This window comes from Palaemon carinicauda, chromosome 3 (assembly GCF_036898095.1).
Source record: "Palaemon carinicauda isolate YSFRI2023 chromosome 3, ASM3689809v2, whole genome shotgun sequence".
Classification (NCBI taxonomy): Eukaryota; Metazoa; Arthropoda; class Malacostraca; order Decapoda; family Palaemonidae; genus Palaemon; species Palaemon carinicauda.
The window spans coordinates 128,279,257-128,302,263 of NC_090727.1; the positions used below are offsets into that span (position 1 = coordinate 128,279,257).

The 23,007-nt window shown below is 42.6% G+C and overlaps 1 protein-coding gene across 3 annotated transcripts in view; it reads right to left on the reverse strand.

The window, feature by feature from the left end:
- Positions 1 to 16,307, reverse strand: part of LOC137638489 (uncharacterized) — a 58,592-nt gene extending 42,285 nt beyond the window's left edge. Inside the window, exons 1-4 of one of the 3 annotated variants that reach the window (XM_068370580.1) lie at positions 16,028 to 16,307; positions 12,580 to 12,721; positions 11,860 to 12,272; positions 2,588 to 2,822 (exon numbers count right to left, since the gene is read on the reverse strand). In XM_068370580.1, coding sequence (XP_068226681.1) covers positions 2,588 to 2,822; positions 11,860 to 12,272; positions 12,580 to 12,667 — 736 coding nt within the window. In that variant the 5' untranslated portion in view covers positions 12,668 to 12,721; positions 16,028 to 16,307. Of the gene's footprint in view, positions 1 to 2,587; positions 2,823 to 11,859; positions 12,273 to 12,579; positions 12,722 to 15,906; positions 16,007 to 16,027 lie in introns of those variants that run through there. The other 2 variants (XM_068370582.1, XM_068370581.1) reach the window with 2 other exon arrangements.
- Between the last annotated feature and the right edge of the window lie 6,700 nt (positions 16,308 to 23,007).

Genomic DNA, 23,007 nt, shown 5'->3' on the forward strand with positions numbered 1-23,007 from the left:
ACCAGAACGCAACGTCATGTAACTGCTTGACAGTCTGTGAACTGTCAACAACTGAACTGTCAACCACAACAGGTGCGTGAGGACGCACAGCGTCCACTCGAGACTGCTTTGACTGCCTAGACTGAGCAGTCAAAACAACTCTAGAATGCGGAGGTTGACGCACAGCGTCAAAACAAGTCAACTCCGATTGTTAGCGAACGTCCTGAACGTCAACAGGAGCATCAGCAAGTGGCCTAACGTCCAAATGCGGCTGAAAAACCACACGAGACCGCATCGAGTGTGGTTCTAAACAACCTGACTGACGTGACTTAGCTACGCCAACGTCAACAGTAAGCACAAGGGAACGTTAGGTTGGCTGAAAGCCAGGATATCGATGAGATAAACGGCTAGACTCAACGGACTAATCGGCAGAATAGTCTTCCATAAGGGAGGCAAGCATATACTGCATGTTTTGCCATACAACCCCTTAAGGATCAACGGAAATGGTTGTGGTAATAGACGAGGGTAACGTCTGTGACCGCAACACTTTGCCTACAAAAAAAGACTCTCGAAGTCTGTGTCACGCTTTTGTTAGGCGGCGAGCAGTTATCCGATGACTGCATAGGGTCAGAGCTGTCCTAATGGCTGTAACCAGGACGCTGGACCTGTCCTGAAAGGACTGACTTTCGCTTAAGGGCTTCGAAACCTTGTGACAGGTTTCTTATGCGAAAAGCCTACGGATGGCGAGGAGAAACAACGTCTCTCTCGTCTTATGGTAGGGGATATCTTGGTAAGATACACCCGATACCATAGAGGGAAAACGTCTGTTCGTTGGTCAAGGCCTCTCGAACCCATAAGTCGTTTGACATTACTTCTCCCCTGGGCTTGGGAGCTTGTAAGAGGTCCCGGACTAGGTGAACGACAGGCATGAACAGACGAACCCTCGGACGCAACACTGTAACACTTTGCGCCTCGGACGCAACACTGTAACACTTTGCGCATATCACTTTATCGCTTCGATTTTCTGTTTTGCGCTTATTTCTACCTGAAACACGCAATTCTACCCTTCATTAAAAGGTAGTAATTGCGAAATTAGTCGTATAATGCAAGCTCATAATACCAGCAAAAAACAGAAAACATATTTTAAGATAAAAAGAAAAATCAGTGGCTGGGAAAGAGACTAAACACTAGTTCATATAACTACGTTTTCAATCTCTCACCGCACATAGCCTGGGGACGAGAATAAAAACCTAAAAACGTTTTATCCTTCCTCCCCGTACAGCGACTAGGGACGTGAGTAACACGAGAACAACGTTACCCGCTTGAACGGAACGTTTTCTCTCCTCTCTCTCCCTCCGTCTCTATCTCTCTCTCTCTTTCTCTCTTGATTTCGCACCTAAGAGAAGAGCCCAATTATATATCGTCAAAAAAACATGTTATTTGACTAAAGGAAAAAACTGAAAGGTTTTTCAAATAAAAAGTTCCTTTAAATTAGAATTTAAAACATTTAAGCTAAGAAAGAATGAACAAAACGTCAGAATCAATTTACTCTTACTGCAAAGTGAAACCGTGATACACTCTCTCTCTATCGTAACGATAGAGCGCATGTTGAACGTCCTGAACGTCAACAACTGCGTAGCATAAAAAACTAAACGTTAGCTCATCTTTGAAAACAGTATGAAGACTATCAAAGAAATTCTTTCATAAAAAATTACATTTAAAAAGCTTTAAATCCTTAGCTCTTTAAAAGTTAAAGACGATATAAAGGGCTCAACGTTGATTAACTTCGGTTTCCAAGTTAGGACCGCCTACTCTCAGGAAAGGTCTATATAAACAAAGCATTAAAATTTATTTTTATATGTTTATAAAAAAAGGAAAGTTAATCGAAGAGGCCTAATAAAGGCGGAGAGATATAAAATATATATAGGAAAATCTATAACGTGATAAGATAATTACTAAAAGCCTAAACACACTTCCGTCTAAGGGAAGGGTCGGCCATTTAAAAGTGAAAGAAAGTCCATACTCTCTTTGTCACCATAATTAAATCTATCCAAAACGAGTTCAATTTTAAGATGAAGATAAAACACCTGCATAGCGAAAGCTCAAAACTAGAATAGTGTACTTCACCAAATAGTTGTGAAAACAAATCCAGTTAGCAACAGCGAATTAGTAGGTCTTGCCGGTAGCCCGACAGAGAGAAAATTGAGTTCTTTGTTTACAATGAGTAATGGGTGTCTGAACGACAGATGGCGCTGTTGAGTACACCCCCTACCTGTGTAGCGATCGCTGGCGAATTTTTCCGTAGAGTTTTTCTGTCGAGCAACAGAGTTGCAGCTATTATAATCACCGGCTAAGTTAAATATTGAAAAAATTTTTGTTTCATATTTTTGATAATTTTTTGAGTAAATTCAGGCATTTTCCAAGAGAATGAGACCAACCTGGCCTCTCTATGACAAAAATTAAGGCTGTTAGAGCAATTTTTAAAAAAATATACTGCAAAATGTGCTGGGGAAAAAATAACCCCCTGGGGGTTAAGGGTTAGAAATTTCCAAATAGCCTGGGGGTAAAAGGGTTAAAATATTAAAAAACTTGACCCAAAACTTCTCACCTGTATCTTCCTCCTCTTCTCGGTACTCATAAACATAATACCCAATATTACTTGGGGTAAACTGATTGGGGTTGTGAGCGCACACAGGGGCACTGATGGAACTGAGGGCACTGTATGCTCCTTCGATTTCCTGTTCCTTGGTATCTTCGTTGTTATTACTTGGGAGATCACGTCCCCGAAGACCGGCTTCCCAGTCGCTGTGTTGATTAGTGTCGCTCAAATCTAACCCCCAAAGCTGGAATGAATAAAATAGGGATGAGACAAAGCGTTCCCGATCCAAAAAGAATGGCTATTCACTGTGGGGTAGGAGCTTCCATACATCACTGGTAGAAATATGAAAAAATATCTAAAAAATTTATTGTTAAAATGATTCTAAAATTGATCACCTTCTGGGAAGAAGGCACTTGGCACATGTTAAGTTAGCAACCAACACTAGTGCCATCTAGTGCCAGGAAGGCCAACCATTTAGCTCATGTCTTTATAATCCATTTTCAACCATCTATCAGAAGGAAGGTCTCGACTATAACTAGGAACTACAACTGCCCTTTATATTTCTTCTCTCAAGGTTCCTTTTTCATACTTGACTCCTTAATTTTTTAATTATAAAGATATCAAAGGGAACTATTAAATGCAAGAAGGTATATATTGGACCTTATGCATTGTTACTTAGTCAACCTTTATCAAATTGCCTAACCTAAGAGGCTACATAAACTTTCTATTTTTCATAATATAACTACTGTATATCCACTTTTCATTTCATCTTCTCTTGATTTCTAATTTTCAATCAATCTTTATTTCCTTGAAAATTTTATCAAGTCATCTGCTTCTTTGAATCTACAGTAGTTAAAAATAATATCAAAAGAACAACAAAATTAGAACTATACTTTTATATTTCCTCAGGTAAAATTTATTCCAAAACATAACACTCTCTCTACTGCATACTATCCTTAAAAATGACAAATTCGAAGATAATTTGTATTTTTCCTAACCATACAAACCTTAGCTATTTACAAAGGGTTTACTTTTAGCGCAGCTGAAATGACGAGCCAATAGTTTTTAACGAGGGTTAATTACCCCCGCGCTAGTTAGCGGGGGGTGGGGAAGGGTAGCTTGCTACCCCTCCCCCCTCCACACACCGGTGACTTGCTTCACTTCACTTAGAGGTAGGACTTGACTTGGGGGTCAGGGATGGCGGGCACATATGTGTAAATAGCTAAGGTTTGTATGGTTAGGAAAAATACAAATTATCTTCGAATTTGTCATTTGTTCCGTAACCGAAATACAAACCACGCTATTTACAAAGGGTGACTTACCCCTTAGGAAGGGTGGAAAGTCCCCAGCCTTACTGACTTCGGCTTGCCCGGGGGCTCGATCCCTTAGTGAGCAGCACTAGAGAGAGGGAGCCCCTGTACCTCACAGGTTCCTAGCATCGCTAGGAACGAGTGGCCTACATAAGTAGTGTGAGGAGGAGAGTGTGACTCGTCCTATGAAGTTGACCTTGAGACCTTCAGATAGGAATTCTAGGATAGGACGTTCCCCATACCACCTCGTCAGGGTATGGGAGACGCAACAGTATTAAGCTTAATACTAGGAGCACAAAGAAGCATGGGTTACCTGCAGAGGTCGAGGTCAGCTATGCGAGGACCAGGATGCTGCTTCCCCAAGAGAGGGGAGAATGAAGAAAGAAGTAAGGGTCAGACATACTCTTTCATTCACACAGACTAAGACCGGGTAACAACGCCCTCAACCTACTGCTACTTGTCCAAAAAGGAGCCTGAGGTTAGACCAGCTGTTGTGCAGCCACCACAGGGCCGATAGAGAACGTATCGAGGCTCCTGTGGGTCACGTCTTGCAGGTAGTGGGCTGTGAAGGTCGTTTGACGCTTCCAGACCCCCGCTTGAAGTACCTGCGTCACAGAGAAGTTTCTCTTGAAGGCCAGGGATGTAGCAATACCCCTGACATCGTGGGCCCGAGGGCGACGTGACGGAGGAGGGTCAGGATTCAGGGCATGGTGGATAACCCTACGAATCCAAGCAGAGATGGTGTTCCTTGTGACCCTCCTCTTTGTCCTGCCTGTGCTCACAAACAAAGCTCGCACATGAGGACGGACTGCAGCCGTTCTCTTCAAGTAGTACCTCAGACACCTCACTGGGCATAGTAGCAGCTGGTCTGGGTCGTTTGTTACAGAACGGAGACTCGCGATCCTGAAAGAGTCGAACCGAGGATCCGGCACTCCAGGATTCTGAGTCTTGGCCACAAACTCAGGGACGAACCTGAACGTTACCTCCCCCCATCCCCTTGAATGGGCGATGTCGTACGAGAGACCATGAAGTTCACTAACTCGCTTGGCCGAGGCCAAGGCGAGTAGGAAAGCCGTCTTCCAAGACAGGTGGCGATCGGAGGCCTGGCGTAATGGCTCGAAGGGAGGTCTCTTGAGAGACCTGAGAACTCGAACCACGTTCCAAGGAGGGGGTCTCACTTCCGACTGGGGGCAGGTAAGCTCATAGCTACGTATGAGTAAAGAGAGTTCTAGCGATGAAGAAATATCCACGCCCTTCAATCTGAAGGCCAAGCTTAAGGCTGAGCGATAGCCTTTCACTGCCGAGACAGAAAGGCGCATTTCTTCTCGCAGATACACAAGGAAGTCCGCTATTGCTGGAATAGTGGCATCGAGTGGAGAGATACCCCTTCCACGACACCAACCACAAAAGACTCTCCACTTCGCTTGGTAGACTCCCTCAGAGGACCTTCGCAGGTGCCGAGACATTCTCTCCGCAACCTGTTGCGAAAAGCCTCTCTCCGCGAGGAGACGCTGGATAGTCTCCAGGCGTGAAGCCGAAGCGAGGCTACGGCCCTGTGAGGGACACCGGAGTGGGGTTGTCTGAGAAGCTCGTGTCGTGGAGGAAGCTCCCTTGGGAGTTCCGTCAGGAGTTGCAGAAGGTCCGGAAACCATTCCGCGTGATGCCATAGCGGAGCTACTAGAGTCATGGAACAGTTGACCGATAGTCTGGTCCTGTTGAGCACCCTTCTCATTAGACAGAATGGTGGGAAGGCGTACACGTCGATGTTGTCCCACCGTTGCTGGAAAGCATCTTGCCAGAGTGCCTTGGGGTCCGGGACTGGTGAGCAGTACAGGGGCAGCTTGAAGTTCAAGGCTGTCGCGAACAAGTCCACCGTCGGGGAACCCCACAAAGTCAGGACTTTGTTGGCTATCTGAGGATCCAAAGACCACTCGGTACTCACTATCTGCGAAGCCCTGCTCAGACTGTCGGCGAGCACATTCCTCTTGCCAGGAATGAAGCGAGCTGATAGTGTTATCGAGTGGGTTTCGGTCCACCTCAGAGTCTCTACTGCAAGATGGGATAGCTGTTGCGAAAAAGTGCCTCCCTGCTTGTTGATATAAGCCACTACCGTGGTGTTGTCGCTCATCACCACCACGGAGTGACCCGCCAGGAACCGTTGGAACTGTTGAAGGGCCAGAAAGACGGCCTTCAATTCTAGCAGGTTGATGTGTAGGCACTTTTCTGATTCTGACCAAAGGCCTGAGGCCCTCTGGTTCAGAACGTGCGCCCCCCACCCTTCTTTTGACGCGTCCGAAAACAGAGTCAATTCCGGGGGAAGGACGAGAAGACTCACTCCCTTTCGCAGGTTCTCGTCGGCCAGCCACCACCGCAAGTCCGTCTGTTCCAGAGACCCCATTGGGATCAGAGTGTCCGGGGAATCGGATCCTTGATTCCACCGGGACTTGAGCCGCCATTGAAGGGATCTCATCCTGAGGCGGCTGTTTGGAACCAGACGGGCCAGGGAGGATAGGTGGCCCAAGAGACGCAACCACGATTGGGCGGGGAGTTCTTTTCGCCTGAGGAAAGGTTCCGCCACCCTCCTCAGCCTTGCTATCCGGTCGTCTGATGGAAAGGCTTTGTGGAGATTGGTGTCTATTAGCATGCCTAGATAAACCAGTCGCTGGGACGGCTGCAGAGAGGACTTCTCGAGGTTTACCACGATCCCCAGATCCTGGCAAAGATCTAGAAGCCTGTCTCGGTGTCGAAGAAGGGTCGACTCCGAGTCTGCTAGGATCAGCCAATCGTCTAGGTAACGAAGGAGACGAATGCCGTTCCTGTGCGCCCAAGTCGAAATCAGGGTGAACACTCTGGTGAACACCTGAGGAGCTGTGGAGAGACCGAAACACAGCACCTTGAACTGGTAGATCTTGTTGTCTAGGCAGAATCTCAGGTACTTCCTGGAAGACGGATGGATTGGGATCTGGAAGTACGCGTCCTTTAGATCCAGTGTACACATGAAGTCTTGTGGTCTCACCGCAAGTCTGACTGTGTCTGCTGTCTCCATGCTGAACCGGGTTTGTTTGACAAACCTGTTCAGAGCCGAGAGATCGATGACGGGTCTCCAGTCTCCAGTAGCCTTCTTTACAAGAAAGAGTCGACTGAAGAAGCCTGGAGAGCCGTCCACGACCTCCTGGAGAGCACCCTTCTCGAACATGGTCTTGACTTCGGCCTGAAGGGCCAGCCCCTTTGCCGATCCCATGGCATAGGAGCTCAACGACACTGGATTCGCTGTCAGGGGAGGTTGAGATGACGTGAACGGGACGCGATAACCTTGGCCGATCACCGAGATCGTCCAAGCATCGGCCCCGAGATGTTGCCACCTGCGGACGCAACGCTGAAGGCATCCCCCCACAGGTGGACACGCAGGGGGACTGCCACCCCTAGGGCTTGCGGCCGCGGCCGCCACCCCTAGAAGTCTTGCCTCCCCTGGAGGACTTACCACCCCTCTTGACCTTGGCTGGAAAGGGCTGGGGCTTAGACACCACTTTCTTAGCTGCCGGTGCCTGTTTTGGAGCCTTACGAGGCTGTTGCTGCTGTTGTGGCGGGGCTGGAGGCTTATAGGGCCGAGTTGTAAGGGCCCTGTGGAGGAGGGAGTCCGTGCTGGATTTCCTCCACCTCTCAGCCGTTCGCTCCAAGTCTTGAGGCTCAAACAGGCTCTCCCCCAGGAGGGAGGCATGTCGGAGCCTACACACATCTACGGCGGGGACCTTCGGATGGAATCTCTCGGACACAGCATCGCGACGCTTCAACACCGAGTTGGCCCACAGGGTGGTAACCTGGTGCGCCAAGAACTCGATGGAGCGGGTGCCCGAGAGCAAGAAGGTCTCTAGGGCCTTCCTATTGGTCTCCTTGGACAAGTCCTCAGATCGCAATAGGATGCCCAGAGATCCTAACCAGAAGTCCAGCCACGAAGTGGCCTGCATGGCACACTTAGCGACCTTCTCGTGGTTAAGGATCTCTGCCGCCGAGAACGACACCTGCCGGGCAGAGAGTTTCTCCAAGGGAACTCCCTTCGCCAGCTCCTCCACAGAGTGATGGAGCGGAAGAGCGAGGTTGTGCTCACCCAGGATCTCGAAATACCTCCTCTGCTGAAGGCGAGGAGGAGGGATGAGTTTGTTCCCGGCAGTGGAACGACTGGAGGAGGCAAGAAGTGCGAGCTGAGCATTGGCCCTAGCTCTGGCACTCTTCAGCCCCCGAGACCAGGGCAGAGCTGCACTGGTCTTAGGGGCCTTACGAACGTCGAACACTTCATCCAGAATTGTGTCTTTGCCTTCACGGGGGGGGATGACTGGATCCGTAAGACTGTTAAGTTGCCTTATCAGGCTTAGGACCTGCCAGAAGGCATGTTCGGACTCTTGCTGTTCTCCTCCCTGTGGGCTGGCAGCTAAGTCTCCTGCCCCAGGAATCTCTTCCTGGGGTGATACGTGGACATTCCCCTGGGTAGTCATGGGTTCCTGTCGAATCCTTGCAGAGGATTTAGGGATGGTCTTGGAATCCTTGGGCTCCCTCCTAGGAGGGATACAGGATCCCAACAACGAGGTTCGAGGGGCCCCTTCCTCACGAGACAATTCTCCTGCCTGAAGCGAAGTCTCCCCCCCTGGTGCCGGGGGGAAGACTACCGGTCCACTGGACTCACCTGAGGACGGAAAGGCCTCGTCCACGGGAGAAGGAGAGAGTACTCGTGCAGGAGAGGGAACCCTCGAGACCGACCTCTTGGGAACCAACTTCGCCCTGGGGGAAGTCACCACGAAGTCCACTCCTCTCTTTCTCTTCAGCGAAGGAGAGACAGCCGCTGGTTTGTTACCCTGGCCGGCGAGTGCTGGTTTCATAACCCTCACTAACGCCCGTGCCAGCGGACCAAACCAAGTCTGCTGCTCAAAGGACACAGAGTCCGAAATCCTCGCTAAGGTGAAAGGGATCGGGCGATCCTTTGGAGTGGACACGACGGTACCTGCCTGAAAAGAAGGTGGGGAAGAATGTTGTAATGACCTGTCCTCGTCCTGCAATACCAACCTGTGCTTGGATGGAGGTGATCCCGAGTGCCGTCTAGGAGCACGCGTCCCTGCTGCTACCACCGGCTGTGGAATTCGCCGCGAACTATGGTCGCGCGAGGGTGAACGGTCGCGCAAAGGCGAATGGTTGCGCGGGCGTACAGGCGAGCGGTCGCGCGGGCGCGCAGGCGAGCGGTCGCGCGGGCGCGCAGGCGAGCGATCGCGCGGGCGCGCAGGCGAGCGATCGCGCGGGCGCGCAGGCGAGCGATCGCGCGGGCGCGCAGGCGAGTGGGCGTGAGGGTGGGCAGGTAAAGGAACACGTGTCCGAGGCGACGAACGCAAGCGATGGCGCGACGGCGAGGGATCGTGCTGCCGCGTAGGTGAAGAAGATCGCTGGCGATAATGATCACGTGATGGTAAGCGATGGCGAGCAGCATGTGAAGGTGAATGATTGCGCGCAAGAGGGCGATCGTTCAGGGTTGTGCGATGGCGAGCAGCATGCGTAGGTGAATGATCGCGTGAAAGGGTGCGATGGTGATCAGCATTCGCAGGAAGGCGATCGTTCAGGGTTGTGCGATGAGGAGCAGCATGCGAAAGCGGGCGATCGTGCAGGGTTGTGCGATGGCGAGCAGCATGCGCAGGTGAATGATCGCGTGAAAGGGTGCGATGGTGATCAGCATCCGCAGGAGGGCGATCGTTCAGGGTATTGCGATGAGGAGCAGCATGCGAAAGCGGGCGATCGTGCAGGGTTGTGCGATGGCGAGCAGCATGCGAAAGCGGGCGATCGTGCAGGGTTGTGCGATGGTGATCAGCATCCGCAGGAGGGCGATCGTTCAGGGTATTGCGATGAGGAGCAGCATGCGTAAGCGGGCGATCAGGCAGGTTCGTGCGATGGCGGGCAGCATGTGAAGGTGATCGCTGGCGAACTGGTGATCGCTGGCGAGCTGGTGATCGCTGGCGAGCTGGTGATCGCTGGCGAGCTGGTGATCGCTGGCGAGCTGGTGATCGCTGGCGAGCAGAAGGTCGACGCGTGTCCTGTGAGAGGATAGGTTCACGAGCAGGAACGGGAAGATCGCTGGCGCGTTGGCGAACATGCGTTTCTGACACACGATGGTGAGCAGGGAGTTCAGCAGGAACTAAAGGGTGGTCAGAGACCGCAGGGCGATGGTCCTCAAATGAGCGCTGACGCTCGGAAGAGAGCTGACGAGCAGGAGAGCGCTGGCGAGGGGGGCGAACCTCAGGAGAGAGCCGACGAGCAGGTGAGCGTCGGCGAGCAGGAGAGTCTTGGCGAGCAGGAGATCGTCGACGAGCAGGAGATCGCTGGCGAGCAGGAGATCGTCGACGAGCAGGAGATCGCTGGCGAGCAGGAGAGCGCTTGTGCGCTGGCCCTGCTCGCGTAAGGGAAGAATCCCTTAGCCCCGAAGGGACCGTTGCCCGTCGGGTGACGAGTTCTCCAGAAGGCGAAGATCCGGCAGGAGATGGAGAGCGGTCCGCAGAGAGGTTCAAGGAGGGCGGAGTAGTCGGTTGAGGCTGACGAGGAGAGTCCCCCCCGGAGGACGAAGACCCAAAAAGGCGCCTCTTAGTCCCCCTGTAAGGGGAAGGGAGGCCCTTGTGGCGTAGAGGGCGGTGAGCCTTACGGCGGAGGCGGCCTCGGGGGAGATCGTCGGGACCATCGGTCCTCCGAAGGGGAGTCTCCTTCAAAACACTTCCCTCAGAAGGAAGCTGGGCAGCAGTCGAGACCGAAGGACTCACTTCCCCCTTCGAAGGATGCACGGAAGGAGGAGGAGAGCCTAGAGCACCATCACCAGCAACAGCACCTGCGTCGGAAGGCCCAGCCACGTCGGAGGCCTCTGTCACCACGACGTCGACAATAGACAGAGGGTCTACCTCCGCTACCACCGGCGACTGTTTAACAGCGGCCCCCAACGAGACAAGGTCAATAAGAGCGACCCTGGAGGGCAAGCCCTTAAGCCCCAGGGACGACCAAATCTGCAACAGATCATCACTGGATAAAGAATTATTATCAATAACCTCCCCCGGAGGAGGAGGGGGAACCGCCTCGCTATGGGAGGCGACGCCCTCTCCCCCCCCGAAGGTAGGGAAACAGAACAAGGGCCTGCGCTCCCACTCGGACGACTCTCCTTAGGAGGCGGACGAGGGGGAGCTTCGGAGGAGGTTTGGGCGGCGGAAGAAGAGTCCCGAGAACCTTCCTCCTTCAAGGCTAACCCCGGAGGAGAACGGTCTCTCTTGGACTTCTTCTTACGCCGACGGCCAAACCTCTCCCACTGGGAGGCAGACCACTCCCTACACTCACGGCACATGTTATCCTGGTCGCACCGTCGGCCCCGACATTGAGGGCAGAGGGTGTGAGGATCCGTACTCACGTCCGACATGAAAGTCCCACAAGGACGGCCGGCAACTCCAGGGCATGTCCGCATATTAAATAAAAGAAAATAACTGAAGGTCAACTTCCAACCAATCACACAAGCTGTAAAGAAAAAGAAGAAAATTAAAGGCTGTCAGCGAAGGCGATGAACAGACACGTCTGATCACCGCCGAGCCAAAAGTGAAGTGAAGCAAGTCACCGGTGTGTGGAGGGGGGAGGGGTAGCAAGCTACCCTTCCCCACCCCCCGCTAACTAGCGCGGGGGTAATTAACCCTCGTTAAAAACTATTGGCTCGTCATTTCAGCTGCGCTAAAAGTAAACCCTTTGTAAATAGCGTGGTTTGTATTTCGGTTACGGAACAAATAATAATTATAATTTTCTTCTATTGTATGCAAAGGCTTCTGTTGTATTTCACCATTAACTCCCATATTTCAATAGCGTTACGAGAGAGAGAGAGAGAGAGAGAGAGAGAGAGAGAGAGAGAGAGAGAGAGAGAGAGAGAGAGAGAAATTTACTTTCATTACACTAATCTGAAAGCAATGTTCAACTAACCTCATCACTACAGGTACATGTTTCCGAGTCTACACTGGGAGAGCAACATTTATGAGGCTGAGGACTTCTTAAGGAAGACCCTAGAGAAGGACGGTGACCTGAAGGAGAAGCCACAGTAGCTGCAGCGGTCGATATGGGTAGCGTCGGCCACGTAGACGAAGTGGGCGCTACTACAGTCGGAGACGACAGGGCAGTGTAAGTTGGAAATGTGACAGTGGGTTGCGATGAACTCGGGCTTTCTACATTAGCTGGGCAGGATGAAAACATAGCTTCCGTATCTATATCTTCCTCCTCAGGTGTGGTGTAGAACTTTTCCGCATCCAGCAGGAGGCAAACAATGGCGAGATGACCAAGCTGAGCTGCACGACCCAACACGGTGCGTCCACAAGTAGGAAGTACATTGACGTTCGCACCTACATCAACGGCAAAATGTTACAAATGATTCAAAAGACACTGTAACCTTTTTTAATCTTTAAAGAGGGAGCATTTACATATTGCAGTGAACCTTTGGATTTCTAGTTGTAAGATACAGAACTGCTCAAGAAGTAAAATATTACATAAAGCCACTCCTACTGTAATAAAGTTTAATTGTAGTTCTTGCCACCTGTGAAATTACGCAGCCATACAATACCTAAATATAATAAAGTATTCACAAAGTACAGTACAGTAAACAGTAAGAGAAAAACTAAATGAGAAATATAAACACAAAGAATATCCAACCTTTCTTCAACAGATCCATAACTGTATCCACATCTCCGATATTGACGGCTTCATAGAGATTGTCAGCCATTTGAGTTAAGGTAGCCATTGTGGACTATGTGTGGCCACGACCTTCCTCATGGGCACAAGCTACTATTTCATCCTAGAAAGGAAACAAAAAATCAATTATTCTATTTAATTTATTTTTAAAATGCATACTTCTTCAAGATATCAATTTCTGGAAAGTCTTCAAACAATATAAACTCCTACATACAGCAATAAGAGGCCAGTTCTCTGTGCAAAACCAGGTTCTTCAACAAAGGTTTACCGATCAATGTGTTAACCCTTTTACCCCCAAAGGACGTACTGGTACGTTTCACAAAAGCCATCCCTTTACCCCCATGGACGTACCGGTACGTCCTTGCAAAAAATGCTATAAAAATATTTTTTTTCATATTTTAGATAATTTTTTGAGAACATTCAGGCATTTTCCAAGAGAATGAGATCAACTTGACCTCTCTATAACAAAAATTAAGGCTGTTAGAGCAATTTAAAAAAAACATACTGGAAAATGTGCTGGGAAAAAAATAACCCCCTGGGGGTTAAGGGTTGGAAATTTCCAAATAGCCTGGGGATAAAAGGGTTAAAAGATAGTCACAGTAATGATTTCCCCTTCTAATCTTTGTACTACTACTGCTGCTGTAACAAATGAACAGTTTGAATACATTTGCTGCTAGATCGAACCTGAGATGGCATTACATTTCAGGGTTTAATGACCAAACTCGCTCTTGTAAGATTCATTACATGAAAGGGTAGTGGTGGCCGATGTAGTAACGTCCCTGACAAGTGAACGCCAGTCTGGGGTTCGAGTCCCACTCAATCTCGTTAGTTTCTTTGGTTGCTGCAACCTTACTATCCTTGTGAGCTAAGGATGGGGGGTTTGGGGGAACCTATAGGTTTACATGCCGAGTCATTGGCAGCCATTGCCTGGCCCTCTTTGGTCCCAGCTTGGGTGGAGAGGGGGCTTGGGCACTGATCATATATATATATGGTCAGTCTCTAAGGCACTGTCCTGCTCAATTGGGCAATGTCACTGTCCTTTGCCTCTGCCATTCATGAGCAGCATTTAAACCTTTAAAAGCTTGCTCATAAACTGAAACTTGCTATCGAATCTACATCTCAATACATAAAAATACCACTGTCATCTAACACAGCTCAAGAAATATGTAAAAGTATTGTTGATTTGTATGCAAGTAACAAAGACACTACTGTACTCATATACAAGCTTGAATGTCTTTCAGAACCTTTGTGGAGATGTTATTTTTGGTAGAGATTTCCAAAATGTAAAATCTTCACTGATTGATGTTTTTGGTGGAGAAAAACAACTGCATTAGGAATTTAATAATGACACTGATTCAGTTTGCTACTTGTACTTAGTGGCCAATTTGCCCAACTCAAATTGCTTTAGCCCTGGCTGGACTATTGGTTGGGCACGGTCGGTTATCTCATCAAGAACGAGGACCTATCAACTTCCAAGGGGAAAGAGACTGTTTGTTTTCCTTCTCTCAGGCTATAAAAATGCTATAAAACTGCTAGAAAAAGATCTAAAAAGGCTATATAACTGTTAGAAGAGTGCTAATAATGCTATAAAACTGGCACTGGCGCCATCCTGTAGAGTTCATAACAAGGCATTTTGAAAACAATAAATCAAATTATAAAAAGTTCTTCAGCCTTGGCTACACTCTAAATAAGTTAGAGAGATCTGGACCACACAAACACAACACCATTGTCTCTTGAAATTTTCACGTCAACTCATCGACTTGAAACCTTTTTATTAGGCTATTACATATTCTGTAGTAAAAACTTTGTACTACATAATAAATTAGGCACTGCATTATAACTGTCTCTAGATACAGATATTACCGTCACTTATGTTTAATAGGCATAGGATAGTTCACTCACACCAGATTTGTGCTTTGCCCTAAGGGGAATTTCACTAAAACTAAGATAGGGCCCAATACCGAGACGGACCCTATCATTCTAGTTACCAGGAAATACGGATAAAACATAAGAATAATTTGCGATGTAGTAGAAAAAGGTACACCTGCTTAACTGACGAGAAGCATTAACTCTAGGTCAAAATAGGCTGAGGATATTGGTTGAGTCAGGGACTAACCGGGGTGTATGTATGATAGCAGTCATATAATGACGGCCAGCTGCGAATATGGCAGTCCGTTAGGTAAATAGGTAAGGACGCGGCTTGTAAGTTAGGTTAGGCGAGGAAGTTCAAGTTAGGTGGTCTTCTTATGTAGAGGTTTTGCAGAGAAAAAAACACAGATTTTGTTGCACAGAGACCACAAATGATAAGAAAATGAGGAGAAAATTTCCATCTATGCACGCAGGAGGAACTGGCCGCTGATATACAAAGACCCCGACTAACCACTTGCCTGTTCATAAAACTTGTGCACCGTTCAGACATAAAAGGGGGTGTGGCCATTCTACCCCTGATGAATAGGGACACAGCATTCTAGGTTAGGTTAATTCAATTATAATCTACATTAAATAGGCATATGGTTGATTTCTCGTAAAGCGTCTGCAGCTATTCCGCAGTTTTAAATACGTCAATATAAAATATACCAATCGACGTATGATTCACTACAACAAAACCATTAGCTAATCTTGCCTAACCCATAATTAGCCAAATTAATATTCAAATGCCTAGTGCAAAATACGCCTGGTAATTGCACTGAAACCAGATCGAGTCCCGCCTAGGCCTAAGAGTTAAAAGCTTTTAAATGCGGAGGTGACAGCTGTAGTTGGGCACAAAGGTGAGAGGTCAAGCTTACCCGGCTGACATTCTGATGAGAAATCGGAACTGAAACCTAAAACCTTCAACTTTTAAATAACTTGAACTTGATTAGGCCTAAATCAACATGACCTTCCAAAGGGTAAAACTACGACAAGCTAACTGGTCCAGGATACGGATAGGCCTACCGTGTCTGACCTTTAATTTGACACTTAGCTGAAAACCTGAATCTTCGGATAATATGCCTAGTTGAATTTTAACATTAGGCTAATAATAGTTGAGGATAGGCCTAAGCCTATTCTAAGTTACAACCCCTAGACTCAAATTAGGTTTACATACTGAACATTTCAGCTCACAATTTAACAAATAATAAATGACGCCAAAAAAACTTTAGGCTAATAATAATTCGGAGATTAGGCCTAGGCATATTCTAGGTTACACCTAGACTCAACTTAGGTCTACATACTGAACATTCCAGCTCCCAATTTAACAAATAATAAATGACGCCATAAATATAACACATTTAACCTCGGCTAACCCACCGTACGTCAAAATAGGCCTAAAACGAAAACTAAACTGGCAAACACAAAGCATATCATCAAGTAAGCCCTTAGGCCTAATGACGACCACTAGGCCTAGTCACCAATCCACTTCTCAAGTTACCTGATTAATCCTTTGCGCAAATTGAGCTTGGTTCCATAGGTGGATTTGCATGCAAGCAATTCCCTAAGTGACGAACCAGGTGAAAAGGTTTGCCATTTCTACGTCCATTTGATAATTACCAAAACAAACAACAACAACGTTCCAATAATCCATATTGTTTCAGAAGCGTTCATTTTGTTCCATATATTATCGACTCTTTTCGATCATTTAAATGTCGTGTCATGTGCAGATTTTCATGTAATTTGTCTATATAATTTTCATATAGCTCTAAAAATTAATTTGAGTTAAATCTGTGCGTTTATTTAAAACCGTAAATAACCGTTTCCGAATAAGAGAATTTTTGACATTTCGACAATCCGTAATGTTTCATGTCTTGTCTCATGTAGATTTTAATATAATTTGGCTACATAATTTTAATATTACTCTAAAACTTAATTTAAATTCAATCTAATCATGTATTTAAAATCGTAAATAACCGTTTCCGAATAAGAGAATTTTTGACATTTCGACAATCCGTAATGTTTCATGTCTTGTCTCATGTAGATTTTAATATAATTTGGCTACATAATTTTAATATTACTCTAAAACTTAATTTAAATTCAATCTAATCATGTATTTAAAATCGTAAATAACCGTTTCCGAATAAGAGAATTTTTGACATTTCGACAATCCGTAATGTTTCATGTCTTGTCTCGTGTAGATTTTAATATAATTTGGCTATATAATTTTAATAACACTAAAAAAATTAATTTCAATTAAATCTAATCATGTATTTAAAATCGTAAATAACCGTTTTCGAATAAGAGAATTTTTGACATTTCGACAATCCGTAATGTTTCATGTCTTGTCTCATGTAGATTTTAATATAATTTGGCTATATAATATTAATAACACTCTAAAAATTAATTTCAATTAAATCTAATCATGTATTTAAAACCGTAAATAACCGTTTTCGAATAAGAGAATTTTTGACATTTCGACAATCCGTAATGTTTCATGTCTTGTCTCATGTAGATTTTAATATAATTTGGCAATATGATATTAATAATACTCTAGAAATTAATATAATTTGTCTATATAATTTTCATATAGCGCTAAAAATTAATCTGAGTTAAATCTGTGCGTTTATTTAAAACCGTAAATAACCGTTTCCGAATAAGAGAATTTTTGACATTTCGACAATCCGTAATGTTTCATGTCTTGTCTCGTATAGATTTTAATATAATTTGGCTATATAATATTGATAATACTCTAAAAATTAATTTCAATTCAATCTAATCATGTATTTAAAATCGTAAATAACCGTTTCCGAATAAGAGAATTTTTGACATTTCGACAATCCGTAATGTTTCATGCCTTGTCTCATGTAGATTTTAATATAATTTGGCTATATAATATTCATAATACTCTAAAAATGAATTTCAATTAAATCTAATCATGTATTTAAAACCGTAAATAACCGTTTCTGAATAAGAGAATTTTTGACATTTCGACAATCCGTAATGTTTCATGTTTTGTCTTATGTAGATTTTAATATAATTTGGCTATATGATATTAATAATACTCTAAAAATTAATTTCAATTAAATCTAATCATGTATTTAAAATCGTAAATAACCGTTTTCGAATAAGAGAATTTTTGACATTTCGACAATCCGTAATGTTTCAAAATCGTCCTTTTTTTGTTCCATAAATCATCGACTCTTTTCTAAATTGTTAAAACGATGAATCATGTGTTGAATTTAGTATTATTTTGACTTATGAATCTAATGGCGCGGGAGAATTAAATTATGTGTTTTGAGAAAGTTTTTTATATATATATTTTAGCCAAAGAACTAAATCATTCAGAAATACCGAAGGTATTGCATGATTGTTTTTTATAAATTTCTCATTGTTTACAATATTCATTCTATTACATTGCATTATATTTATGTGGTATAAACAAGTAGCTTTTTATTATAATTTTCATATAAAAATATGTATCCACATAGTATCAAAAATAAACAAATATAAAACACAATATTCAAAGTTTGCGGTAAACAAAATCCTTCCTAAATATAGATTACGTAATATGGCGCTAGATTTAACATTATAAAATTATGGATACACAAAAGGAATTATATTATAAAAAAATGTTTAATCAGGATATTGGAAAACAAAAGATGTTAGCTGAAACAAGATATTAGTCACATCACTGCAACAAGACCTCAATCCATGCTGGCCAAACTTTCCAAATTATTACAGATAAATCATATTACTATATTAGGGTAACTATTTGAATTACTCAGGAAAAATAAAAAATATATAGTCTGGGTGTTACTATTTCTTGTAACAATATGTTACTTTTCATTACTAATATTTACTGCATTTGGTGAAAAAACAAATTAAATCGGTTGGTATATCTCAGTATAACAGTAATCCAAAAATGACTCATTCAGACAAATCCAAGCGAAGTTTTCTCTTATTTCGTTGTTTTTCATTTCTTTGCGTTATTTGACATGAAATTCTTTGCAAGGAGGATTTTAAAAACAATTTTATAATTGATCATCATCATTTCCCAACTTATAAATACACGATTCTTAGCTTAATCATATGCAAATGAAGTGCATACACTAGGCCTATACGTAATTTCAAATAAAGGATATAAGACAAAAATACAACATTGCAAGACGTTAAAATAGTTATTTTGCAATGTGTATGTTGATACACCACAGGAACATATATAAGATAATTAGGCCTACAATGCTTGCATAAAATAAGTGGATGATTTGAACAATAAATAAAAATGGAGTTACTGCAGTTTTCTAGGATAATACAAATTAAATTGTAAAGATCTGTACAGTGAGTTAACGTGTTTCAAATATTATCAGAAAAGATGTTTATATTTAAAAGCGGTAATCATGGCATTCGGACATTGTCTTTCTCAAAAATTAAAAACATTAAACAAACATCAGTCTTTAATATCTGTTAATCTTTTCAACACTTTTCTTAAGATAGAGGTGTGTTCATGTAATCATTAAGATTGTATAAATAAAGTGATACTTATAGAAAATCCTTTACATTGACATTTATTTCGTTTTGGTTTAAATAAATCATAAAAAACATCTAAAGTTGACGAATATACAGTTGTTGAGACACCAGCTTACAAAAGTCAGTTAAAATATCTCTCTCTCTCTCTCTCTCTCTCTCTCTCTCTCTCTCTCTCTCTCTCTCTCTCTCTCTCTCTCTCTCTCTCCTCTCTCTCTCTCTCTCTCAAGCATTTAAGACAAGCTGTTCAACCTGAATCAAGGCAGTCATTAAAAAACTTGACCAAAATTAAAACCTGTAGATTAATTTTCAAAAATAGGCCTATTTAATTTTGGTTTGTCCATTGATGAAGGTAGAATGTATATCACATCATTTATATTCCTTGAAATTTAATATGTAATTTTCTATGCCTTATGCTATGCATTATGTATGAGATTTACACTGTTTTTCTATATTAGAAAAGTCATAATTTGTCATGTTTGAAAAATCTGAAATCTTGCCTTTAAAAAAAGTCTAGTTCCACCATTGCTTAAATTAATTTTACATTTTCAGGGACACTTATTAATTATCTTGTTAAATAATATAGAATATAAATATGTTATTGTACAAAACAGTGAAGTAATGTGACCATATAGCCTACATTGGAAATCTATAACCGTAACATAGAAAAAATAAAAATTGCAACTTCAATATAATAAAAACTTGATTTTATGAGTAACCTTAATACCAAAGGTACGTGTTTGTGTGCATGCAAATTTCCTTTAAATGCTGACTCCAATAATATAGATTTCAGAACTCAGGGAATACCTAAGCAAGAAGGAAATTCCAAATTTCACATTAGAATAGCTAGTTTTCCACTGTCTTGGGTTAAAGTTCTCTTGTTTAAGGGTACACTCGGGCACACTATTTACTATAATTTCTCTTCCTCCTTTTTTCAGCTTTTATTGTTTATATAGGAAATGTTTATTTTAATTTTTTTTTCTTAAAATTTGTTATTTTTCCTTGTTTCCTTTCCTCACTGGGCTATTTTCCTTGTTGGAGCCCCTGGGCTTTAATTGACTTAATTAATAATAAAGTTTCAATTACTGAGGATTGCTGTTTTTAATTATGAGACATGGAGGGAGATGTAATAATAAAAAATATTAGCCCTGTAATGTTAAAAAATAAATAAAATATGTTTCAGAGCCTCATTCTGATTTCTGTCTACGTCTTTTCATTAACATTCATTTGTTGACAAATAAAATTAGAGCGAGTGATGCTTCTCTAATTAAAATGAGTGATGCTTCTCTATTTAGAGTGAGATGTTTGTTTAATTAGAGTGGTGTTTCGCTAGAGTGAGTGATGTTTCTCTAATTAGAGTGAGTGATGCTTCTCTATTTAGAGTGAGTGGTGTTTATCTAATTAGAATGAGTGATGCTTCTCTATTTAGAATGAGTGATGCTTCTCTACTTAGAGTGAGTGATGTTTATCTAATTAGAGTGAGTGATGCTTCTCTCATTAAAGTGAGTGATGTTTCTCTAATTAGAGTGAGTGGTGTTTCTCTAATTAGAGTAAGTGATGTTTCTCTACTTAAGAGTGAGTGATGTTTCTCTAATTAGAGTGAGTCATGTTTCTCTAATTGAAGTGAGTGATGCCTCACTAATTAGAGTGAACGATGTTTCTCTAATTAGAGTGAGTGATGCTTCTCTAATTAGACTGAGTGATGTTTCTCTACTTAGAGTGAGTGATGCTTCTTCAATGAGTAATGCTTTTGTGGTTTACTTGCAAGTTTTCTTCCTTGGCAATCTATTTGCTGACAATACAATAATAAACTGAAACCCCCTACAGAATGAATTAAGCTATATTGGATACATATACGACGTAATATAAATAGGCCTACCTCACGCGTAGGTCTACGAAGCGATTAATGTAGAAATTTTACACATTTGGGGTTCATAAACGACTCGGAAATTCAAGAATGCACATGGCAGTGACCATTCTGATGTTTGTTCTCTAGAACCACCCCTTAAACGGGATGGGGCTAATATCTAGATGGTAAATTGACCTAAAATGTCTAGCCACATTAATTCATACTTCGTTGGTACACCATTTCTTGTTCTGGGTGTGGCCATAAACTGTCAATGTCACTATATAATGATAAATTTTTATGCATGTAGGCCTATCTTTCCCTATAGGCTGGCCATAAAATTAGGAACTTCCTGAAGAGATAAGCCCATATAACACGTTTCTGAAAACCGATGGCCTTCGGAGAGAGAGAGAGAGAGAGAGAGAGAGAGAGAGAGAGAGAGAGAGAGAGATTGTGCTAACAGGTAGCAAAGAATCTCATGAAGTCACTTTCACTCTTCCCCCCTAGACTCATGGTTGGTTAAGTTTAACTTACCATGGTAAATCTACGATGTTTCTTACTTTTATAAGTTGAATCAAGGTCTCAGTATGGTTAAGTATATTGTTCGCTTTCTGGAGGTACTTTAATCTACTTAAAATAAATGATAGTAACAGTTTGGCCTTCATATATACAAGGTAATAGACGACTTATTATGTGTTTGTCTACTGATCATTTTTTTCCCGGAAGAGAGAGAGAGAGAGAGAGAGAGAGAGAGAGAGAGAGAGAGAGAGAGAGAGAGAGAGAGAGAGTGCATTAAATTTTATATTAGTTCTAATATATATATTTATATGTGAGAGAGAGAGAGAGAGAGAGAGAGAGAGAGAGAGAGAGAGAGAGAGTACATTAAATTTTATATTAGTTCTAATATATATATTTATATGTGTGTGTGTGTGTGTGAGAGAGAGAGAGAGAGAGAGAGAGAGAGAGAGAGAGAGAGAGAGAGGTGTGCACATTAACCTCTTTAATTAATTGATTATGAGTTAGCTGGCATCCTGACGTGCATTAACCTCTTTATATTAGTTCTAAGATGAGAGAGAGAGAGAGAGAGAGAGAGAGAGAGAGAGAGAGAGAGAGAGAGAGAGAGACTCCACAAAGATACTATTCACGTTAAGATACATTTACAACACAAGAAAATTAGCCAGGCCACTAAAATCTTGCCATATTCGAATACCTGGAAACTCGGTACAGGTCACAAGCACTTTCATTGACCGCGAGCAAAGTCAAGCAGAAAGGAAAAGCAAAAAAGGTGAAATATACATGGAGCTTTTTTTATGGTCAGTCTGTGGTTTTATAAAATGTTATGGGTTAGTTTACTATTCTCGGCGTCTAAAGGAGATGCAGCCATGTTTTGGGGGAAATTTTTTTAAATTTATCATTTACGAAAAACGGTTATAAATAATTAATTTTCAGTTCATCTAAAAACGGCTATAAATAATTAATTTTCAGTTCATCAAAAAACGGTTATAAATAATTAATTTTCAGTTCATCAAAAAACGGTTATAAATAATTAATTTTCTGTTCATCAAAAAACAGTTATAAATAATTATTTTTCATTCTATAAAAACGGTTATGAATAATTAATTTTCAGTTTATAAAAAACGGTTATAAATAATTAATTTTCAGCTCATCGAAAAACGGTTATGAATAATTAATTTTCAGTTCATAAAAAAACCACTATAAATAATTAATTTTCAGTTCATCAAAAAACGGTTATAACCAATTAATTTTCAGTTCATCTAAAAACGGTTATAAATAATTAATTTTCAGTTCATCAAAAAACGGTTATAAATAATTAATTTTCAGTTCATCAAAAAACGGTTATAAATAATTAATTTTCAGTTCATCAAAAAACGGTTATAAATAATTAATTTTCAGTTCATCAAAAAACGGTTATAAATAATTAATTTTCAGTTCATCAAAAAACTGTTATAAATAATTAATTTTCTGTTCATCAAAAAACGGTTATAAATAATTAATTTTCAGTTTATCAAATAATGGTCATAAATAATTAATTTTCAGTTCATAAAAAAACGGCTATAAATAATTAATTTTCAGTTCATCAAATAATG